Raw genomic sequence first — 10,097 nt, forward strand, 5'->3', positions numbered from 1 at the left:
TCTGGACAAAACCATGTTACAATGCAAGGGATGCAAATTAGTTTATTATTTTGCACATAAGGAAAAAACTGGCTTTTTCCATGTAGCACACAAAATACCTGATAACTTTATTTGTACACTGAAATTTAAACTTGATCTAGGTCATGCCCTACCCCAAATATAAATCTGCCTCCCCCTCTAATGCAACATGGTTTTGCCTTACTCACTTACTTTTGCTTAACATTTCTTAATGAATCAGCCCCAATGACAGCACTAAAGATGCCTGTTAATTATTTATTGTCAATTATATTGTCATCCCCCTACAGCACCAGAAGTCCGACTATTAAATTATGGCAGTCACTTTCCATAACTCAGTGAGCTGCAATTTTTTTTTATCTCCCAACCTCAACGTGAAAAACTAAATTGTTGCCCATTTATCTAATGTATGAGTAATCTGTTCTGTAAACTGCACTATAAAGGACATTTACATTTATAGTATACAAAAGTGCTCTTTCTATCTTCCTTCTTCATCTCTTACTGTGTTGCCCTAAACTAACCTGTTCGACATAATCAGTATGTGATCTATTTTCTGAACATGTTTTAAGCTGCATAATTACTATGAAAACGAACGCATACCTTGGCAATCATTACATTAGCCTTAGAACTACAACTAGATATCTGATGATTACACAAACTCCTAAATCTTCTGTTCAGCAAGTACCATGACACACGCAGTACAAAGACGAGCATTCATGTTAATTGTGTATTGTAGGTAAAAAGCATCTCACATTGAGCTATATAAGGTAAGATTAAATCCAACCTGAAGTGTCTGTAAAACGCAAGGAGATTTAAATGTGCCAAATCCTCCCACAACAGTCCCTTTGCTAGCTGCAATTAAAGTAATCATTCACCTTCAGAATATTTTATTTGTTTATACACGCCTTCTTGTAGCTTTGACGAAATATACTGCTTTAATTCCCTGGCTTGCTATTGTTTTTTGTTTAATAAACTTTATATCTGTCCATTAAACAATTTTGTTTTGTATCTAAAGAAATGCAAATAATCAACTTTAATGCAATAATATAAAGTGTTGATGGAAAATGCAGAAAGAAGCCAACAAGAAAAAAAGCTATTTATTTTCTAAAAGTACCAGGGGTGCATTTGTAAGCCAATAAATTAATGTTGTAAGAAGGTTGCTAAATCCTTTAACAACTTTGCAGAAAGATTTTGGATTGCACACATTTGGGAAAAGTCCTTTCCCTTACACAGGCCTCATAACAGTACATAACACAGTTCTTCTCCTTCCATCAAGGCAAAATGTATCCTCACACTTGTAGCTTCTTTAATAAAATGATGAACTATTCATACTACAGGACATCAATCTGTTTATGCAGTTACATACAACCAATGCAAACACTGTCCATAAAAAGTTTCCATGTATTTCAGTGTAAATGCTGCACACTCCAAAAATGAAAACCCATTATTCTTACCATCTATGGTCCCAGAAACCACTGACACAGTAGCACACAGCAGCAAACACAGGCTCCTCCATAACACCATGGTATGTGTCTCGTACAATCCACTCTGACTGTCTATGCGAGTCTCCTTCAGGTGTGTTTTATGAGATCCCTGTAATCTGACTCACTGCAGACACAAAGATCTTCTGTGACTCACCCTCTGAATAACAGCCCAACCCTTCCATCTCGCAGGCACACACGAGTTCCTGCCTTACGCACCAGGCAACCCAGTCTGTGGACAGAGAGCCACTGAGCAGCGTTTCATTGCCAATATTCCCTACAATACAGATCCTTACTTGAAGACATTTCTAAACAATTTCTAGGGACACTTTCCTGTTGGGCAGGTATAAATCTGTACTACATGTTCTGCGAGTAACACTATATAGATATAAGACTTGTACACCTAACCTACATGGCGTATCCACTATACATAGACATAAACCATTTTATTGGGGCTGTATTCCTGTTGCCTGCACTCAACAAAAAAAAAAACTTTGGGCCTATTAGTCCCCCCCCCCCCATCACTTAGCTTGAACATTGTTGAAAATGTTGTTGATGTTTAAGTGATGCTTGAGTAGTGCGGTACATGATATATAGTGTAAGGGATTGAGGGGCAACATGAGAGAGGTGGAGGGCCGCAGCCTTCAAAGGGGCCGCACAGAGGAGCGAATGACGAATGATCAGATCAGGAGCAGCCGGCTGGGGGGGAAGGGGGCACAGATGAAGGCTCCGCAGGGCAACTATAGCCCACCACATCTTATATTGTGCTCTTATATATGCCGGATTTATATTTAGCGGTGTATTGTGTTTTGTCTGTGCTATGAAGCAGCACTTGAATGTCAAGTTATATGGGTTTTTTTTTGTATATTTTATACAAATAAAGCCATACTTGCTCACTGAATGTCCGTGAGACTCCTGAACTTTCGCGTAGGTCTCCCATACTCCCGGGAGAGCAGGCATTTCTCACGCATCTGCCAACTTCCTAGTGAAGAGGTGGGATGGGAGCCTAATAACGCAATTCACAGTGAATTGCGTCATTTTTGGCCTCGTCCCCACTGAAAAATTACGCTTTTGCATCATTGCATCTAGGAGGTGGTGCTATAATAATGTGATAATGCCCCACCCCCTTCTTCCATCCCTATTCACCCCACTCCGAGGTCTCCCTGGGGGCAACACTACAAAGTTGGTAAGTATGAATAAAGCATATATTTTTCAATCAAAAACCAGATAGTCTTGGTCTATCCCACCAGGTACTACATTAACTACATGTTTCCTAGGACTAACAGGGGATCATGGGATGTGGGTCAGCCCACTATAGTGCTAGAAGGGGTAACTTATGAAAAAGTACCATGGGAAACAACTAACTTCAGACAGACAGAGCGGAGCAACCGTAAAAAAAACCAAAAACGTTTTACATTAAAAAATTAGTCTAGCTGGATAGATAAACGTCTGGTTAGGGGAAGACCAATAAGAAGGGAATTGCAATAGTCTAGGCAGGAGACAATAAGTGCATGTCTTAAAAATTTTGCAGTGTCTTGTGAGATATGTACATAAAAAAAATTCTCACATTCGTGTATTAAACACAGATGCCAATGGTAATAACTCCAGTGTGCAAATAAGAGGCAGATTATAGCTGCAGCAGTTTTCTTATACTGTTAAAAGGAAGATGGCCCTCACCCTGATCAGGTGGGCTTTGTCATGGGGCATCAAGCCTTCGATAACACAAGAAGAATCTTGAATATTATGGAGTATGTCTCAAGACCCCAGGATGAGCTGTTGATGCTTTCCCTGGACGCAGAGAAGGCATTCGCCAGACTCCACTTTGGATATATGCAGCAGGTCTTGTTGAAATTTGTTTTTACTGGCAGTATTCTGAGGGCGGTCCTGGCACTTTGTGGCGGCCCGTCCGCCAAGGTGTTTAGCAATGGATTCCTTTCTGACAAATTTGCTGTTTTGAATGGTACCAGACAGGGTTGCCCATTGTCCCCTCTCATGTATATATTGACCATTGAACCATTGGGAGAACGCATACGTTGTTCCAATGTTTACCAGGGTTTTAACCTCCGGGGGACTGACCATGGTCTTTGTTTAATTGCGGACGATGTGCTTCTCCTTGTGACCAGTCCGGAGACCTCACTATTGGATTTACATAAAATGTTAACCGAATATAGCCAGGCGTCGTATTATAAACGAAACACTAAAAAAACGGAAGCTCTCTCTATTCCTATTAACTTCCCGCTAGACTCTTTGACACGCCTGAAAGCTCGCTTTAAATATGTTTGGAAAGAACACTCACTTTCCCACCTGGGAATACACATCCCGGCCAATATTATTATTATTACTCTTTATTTATATGGCTCCACAAGGTATCCGCAGCACCGTACAAAATACAAAAATACAATACAGACAGTATATAAGGGTACAACATTACAGAGTAAAACGAGCATAGCCGAAACTTCAATATCTCCAAGCATAGCAAGTACAGTGGTGTCGGAGTATAACAAATGGTATTGAGACAGAAGGGAAGAGGGTCCTCCGCATAAGAGCTTACATACTAAGTGGAGGGGAAGCAAACAGCAGGCACAAGGGGAGTCAGTGGAGGGGATCAAGCACAAGAGGAGACAGGGAGGTGGGAGTTGAGGAGAACAAGGAAGGAGAAGGTTAAGTGGATGGCTGGTAGACCTTAAGGAACCGGTGGGTTTTGAGAGCCCGTTTGATGGAGGTAAGATTAGGGGACAGGGGGATGGAGACAGGGAGGATATTTCTAACGTGTTTGACATTAATTATCCCCCATTGATTGCCCAGCTTACCAGGTTATCAACCACTTGGATGGGCTATGAGGTCTCCTGGCTGGGTAGAGTGGCTGCGTTCAAAATGATGTTGCTCCCTAAACTCATGTATGTGTTTAGAAAAATCCCATATCTGCTCCCAAAGAGGTATATGGATGTGCTCCACTCCCTTATGCTTAAATACATCTGGAGGGGCAAACCCTCTGGACTATCCTTAATCCGGATGGTTCTGCCCAGAAGACAAGCTGGACTTGGCCTCCCTAACCTGGTAAAATATCAAGATGCTGTATAGTATCTCAGATTCGGGATTGGGCTTTTCCAGCTCACCACTTGCCCTGGGGTGACCTTGAAAGTGCCCTTCACCCTTCCTTTTTCATAGCTGAACTGATTTGGCTCCATGCTCCCCTCCACCATTCGGGAAGCACTTAGGGTTTGGGATAGAACAATGGACCCTCTTCAGATTTTGTACCCCCAACCACTAACGTTTCTCGCTCCAGTGTTTCTAAACTTATCCCTGTTTTTGATCTCTCCGGCTTGATCCCCGAGAGCTTTTGCTTTCTTACACACTTATTTGGCGCTGAGGGTCCTTTGCACAACTGCAGGATAGCTTTGGTCTCCCCTCTAAAGACTTTTATAAGTACCTGCGGGCTGCGGCTGCAACATTGGATCACTGACCTTCTCTGTCGGACCTACCCGTTCAACCCTTCCCTGCCCCTGTCTATTCTAAACTGACTACAGGCAACAACAAAGGAGGCATTACATTCTGGAACACTTACCTCACCACTCTCCCTGTTACGACTAAACATATCTCTCAAACAAAGTAGGAATCCGATCTGGATATATCGCTCTCCCCAACTCAATGGGATCACATCTATAATAATTTATCTAAAATGTATAAATGTACTAATCACCTAGAAATATTTATGAAGCTTCTATATAGGACTTACCTAACCCCGTCCCGCCTACACCAGATTTGGCGTTCTTACTCTCCGCTTTGCTGGCGCCATTGCGGGGCTGTCAGAGATATCTTCCCTGTATTCTGGTCCGGCCGATTTGGGTAGAAATTCTTCAACTAGCAGAAAAAGTCACGAAAGTGCAAATAACCCATCTGCACTCATTGTCCTTCTCAACTATTTCCTGAACTACCGAAACAATAGATATGTGTGGGGCCATATCCTTATCGCACCTAGAGCAGCCACTTCACAATAGTGGAAGCAGTTCTCCTCTCCCTCCATTCACAAAATTGTAGCTAAAATTCACTTCAGTTTTGAGATGGAGACATACAAGGCTCCTTACTCTATGGCACCATCCTCACCCATAGTCAACTGGATGGCCTGGCATGTATTCACCACTGAAGGTGAGGGTTCTAAGATGTTATGTCCATCAGACTTGTTGACCACTTCCACTGTTGACTCCCTGGATCAACCTCTCCAAGCTCCTCATTGAGACACGTAATGGTTTGGTTCTAGCCTATTTACTTGCCTGAAGTATGCCTTGTATATTAACTCTCATGCATTAATGCCACTTCACATTTTGATTGTATGTATCTTGTGTTTTGTCTGCTCCCCACTATGTATGTACCCCTCCCCATTCCCTTTCTTTTTTCTGTACCCCTTTCCTTTACTATTTAAATACCCCAATAAAAATAATTCTGTCAAAAAAAAAAAAAAAGATGGCCCTTGCTGTGTCAATCATGAAATTCTTGGTAATTGCAAATTATATGGGTGCTACCATTCACAGAGGGTGAGCTTTGTAGGATCCCGACGTGTGTGCTCTGCTGCTGTCTAGTATTTAAAAATAAATCTATAGATACTGTTTTCACTCCATTCTTCACTCACATAGTTCCATCCTTAATTAGGATGTCCTTATACAGCTAGCAGGCAACAAGGGCTGGCAGCTTGGTCAGCAGCACTAGATGTTGCTTTGGCACCTGACCTCAGATAACCAAATAACTGTAATGACAGCTGGGTGGAGTTCATGCCATTATCATCATTTATTTATATAGTACCACTAAACAGAGCGGCTCCTCTGGTTCACCTGGCTCCGATATTTACAAGTGCTGCATTCTCAGATAATTACAGTTTCTTATGTCTACTATTTTCTTTTTTAACATGAAGCAGATATAACTAGAACTACCTGAGCTCCTGCTGGAAATGTAGACATTCCGAACGTGTTGTGCTGTTATGTGCAGGGAAACCCTTCCCCAGAACTCCACCTAAGATAACATAGTGAGTGACAGAGTTGTGTGGGACAGAGACAGGAAACAGCTTGTGAATCAGACTCCTCAGGTAATGATTGCTGCAGCGGTCACTGTAATGACGCCTGGCTGAACCACCAAACGTGCCTGCAGGGAAGGGAGACTGGTCTGCGGTGAGACGCTCCTTCTCTGCACAGACAATGCCCTGGGGTAGCACAAAATATACAAGGAAACAAGAACTGGGCGGGAATCTTAGCATAACATCGTACTGTCACTGCCAGGCCCAGCCTGTAGCTCCCAGTGTTTTTGTCTCACATAGCAACAAATACAGCGATTGCATTAAATCTTAATAATTTACCCAGAAGCAAAACCCATACCTTACAACGCCCACTCACTTGGAACATGACTATTTCCTTTCAAAATGTGCATCATTTGGGGCTGATATAGATCTATGTGGAGAAGTTCCTCCACTTACTATTAAAGGTGGCTGTTAGGATATAAAATGTATAATAGCTTCCACTCATTATATTAGTGTTTTGTGGTAATTTATACCTTAAAATCTGTTGACAGGTGGGTGCACGAGCAAGCAAATATTTTATTACAGCAAAATCTTAAGCTAGGTACACACTACAGAAATTTCCACCAACTTTTATGCCGAGCGATTTTACATGCGATCGATGGTCCGATCGCTCGGTCCATGGACTGCATACACACTAGCCTTGTTTAGGACGATAAAGGGAAGAACGGACGTCCCTTTAGCGACTTTTTACAGCCATGATGTCGTGAGCAATGACTAATTTCGTACTCACTGTTGTGGATCGGTCGGAAGTTTATACACACTACACAACAGAAACGAGATTGGAACAAAAATAATAAACGGTACGACCATCCAAATAAGGCGACAATCGTCCATTTGGACAGACTTTCGGCCATCGTATCACTACATACACACTCACCCGACTTTTGAACGAGCGGTCGTATGTCGCCTGATTGAGCCGATTATTGGACGAAAACAGTGTAGTGTGTACCTAGCTTTAGTGTCTCCCTTATCCTTATGAAAAGTACCACAGTAAATGACTATTTTATCTTAATTTGGTCATGTCCATTTACAATCATGCTCCTTTTTCCTGAGAAGGATCACTGTGGCACTTTTCCTATAATGGAAAATAGAAAACGGGACAATATTCAGCGCTGTTGATTCCTCATATGACAAATCTGAAGCGGATAATATTCAATAAAACATATTGATAATTTGAGTCCTTTCAAGAACCACTTAATAATCCAACGACACTGGATATAATCTTATAAGACAACTTCCCACTGAATGTTATCGCCGTACACCCGTATAGATGCAAAGCGATTCTGTTACTCTTCAAACATCAAATTCTTTCCCCCAAAGTAATAGACTTACAGAGTAAGTTCTTTCAATTTTCACATAGCAGGTACTTGTAATAAGAGTCCAAACGATATCAATCACAAACTGAGGGGATCGATTTCACCAGATGGCAGAAGAAAACTCGCATGTAGAGATAAGATGATATATCTGGAATATTCACCAGCTCCCCAATACTCCAACCACCACCTTTGTGGAGAGCAGGCTGCCCATTCTGGAAGCCAACATCATCACAGAGAATCTCTTGTCAATATTCCAGATATATCACCTTATCTCTACAAGCGACTTTTCTTCTGCCATATACGGCTATAAATGTCACACCATTATTGATGCAGCATGCTGATATATCATTGCAACAAAGTAAGTACATGAAGATAGTCATTTTTGGAAGCAGCCTCCTTGTGTAGCAAAACAGAGGCAAAGCACAATTAGCATCAGGTCTCAACCAACCCATTATACATTCCCTGATTTTGAACTTTTCCAGAATTAACACTTAGTTCAGTGGTTTCCTCAATCACTAACACAATATTGTGGAATAATTTCCCTGATTTTGCATTAACTTTTACCACATTATACACCATTAAATTGACAGACACGCAGAATTTTGTATTCCTTGTACTGTATAGTAATTTTGTGTGAATTACCGAGCATTCTGAACAGGGAAATGGTCCTTATTTTATTTTATTTGGCCATCTCTGGGAAAGAACGAAAATATGACAAAACAGAGAGGCTCAGACAACACAAATCCAGGTCTAGAATATACATTCTCAAGTGTTGTTAAGCACAATAAACAAGGGACATGTTTGAGGTTACAGCCCCTATAACCACTTCCCAACCAATATGTTAGTTATTTTGAATTTGAGTCACAAATATATCAATGAAAGCAAGGCAGATCCACTGTCTGTGCACATGAAAATATGTAAATTTAACAGTTCAAGATCAGACATGGACATAGTTAGTAAGAATAATCCAGGACACCACAAGACATTATACACCCATATTTTCACTTTATCTTTTAACTTATTATTAATCTGTATATAGTGCCAACACATTGCATAACACTGTACAGATCATGATTTGTTTTTGTATTTTTTATTTAAACCAGTGTCTACCCAAGTTGTGCTTAGTCTAGTATCCTTACCACGGGCACACATATGCAGGCTCACACTAGATCATTTACTTAGAAGCCAGTTAACCCACCAGTTTGTTTTAATGAACGATTTGCATGAGCTATTTTCAGAATCCCTTAGAAGTACACTAAATATACTGGTGCAAAAAACATCCTGTTCTTATCTCAGGGGTGTTGTGTTCAAACCTGCCTGGCACTATTATGAAAAGAACACTGCATGCTTCCAGTGATCAACCCTTGGGCTTACCCACACCCATTACACTCTTACACCCTTACCGAACTCTGTGTTCCCACTCTTCTTCCAATACCCCTTACCTCTAGTGGTGCTGGAAGCCAACTTCTAGTCTTGAGAGAAGGGAACAGGATACTTGTTTCAGGATTCCTTAGTCTATCAATGAACTGAATTGTGAAGCATCTCTTACACCCGTGCTAAGGAACGGATACCATGACAGGCAATCTTCTGCAGTACACTGTGTGCTGCATGACCATTTAGAAGCTCTGGGGTTTAAAGTTCCTCTCACATTTAATATGATAATTGCATCATAGAGTGAAGTTAACAGACACATGTAGAGAGAAATATACACTAACCGTTACAAGACTAGATTTTTGACAAACCAACGTTGCAAGTCACATCACAGTATTAAATAGCTCAGGCAAGGTTCTTTGTATTGTGGATAAACTTTGTTCTCACTTAAAAAAAAAAAAGTGCTACTAAAGATTTAAAGGCCCATTAAACTTAAAATGCAAATTGATTTATATAGAGAACAATAAAAAATTGCACTAATCATCTTTATTGAATATATCAATACAAAGCTGACTCCATTTCTACACATTCATTTGTGGAAGAATTTTGTGACCGTCTAAAATTCTAGTTTTCTTGCGTTAACAATGAACGTTCCAGTTAAGCGTTCTATAAAGATGTTCAGTTTGTGTGTTACATGTTTAATTAGAATATCCAACTCCCATGAGGACAGAAAGATCAGACCACACTTATGTCTGCAGATAATTATGGGTTAGTATTATTCAGTTCTTGAGCTAGTGACAAACCGTATTGAAGACGTTTGTGTGGGTTCTGGTTCTATCTAGGTATCCT

The 10,097-nt window shown here is 40.8% G+C and overlaps 1 protein-coding gene across 1 annotated transcript in view; it reads right to left on the reverse strand.

Moving 5' to 3' along the window:
* LAMC2 (laminin subunit gamma 2) overlaps positions 1–1,539 on the reverse strand; it is a 29,903-nt gene extending 28,364 nt beyond the window's left edge. The window contains exon 1 of the mRNA XM_075182249.1: positions 1,470–1,539. Within this exon, the coding sequence (XP_075038350.1) occupies positions 1,470–1,539 (70 nt within the window). The remainder of the gene's footprint in view (positions 1–1,469) is intronic.
* Between the last annotated feature and the right edge of the window lie 8,558 nt (positions 1,540–10,097).

This window comes from Mixophyes fleayi, chromosome 8 (genome assembly GCF_038048845.1).
Source record: "Mixophyes fleayi isolate aMixFle1 chromosome 8, aMixFle1.hap1, whole genome shotgun sequence".
Classification (NCBI taxonomy): Eukaryota; Metazoa; Chordata; class Amphibia; order Anura; family Limnodynastidae; genus Mixophyes; species Mixophyes fleayi.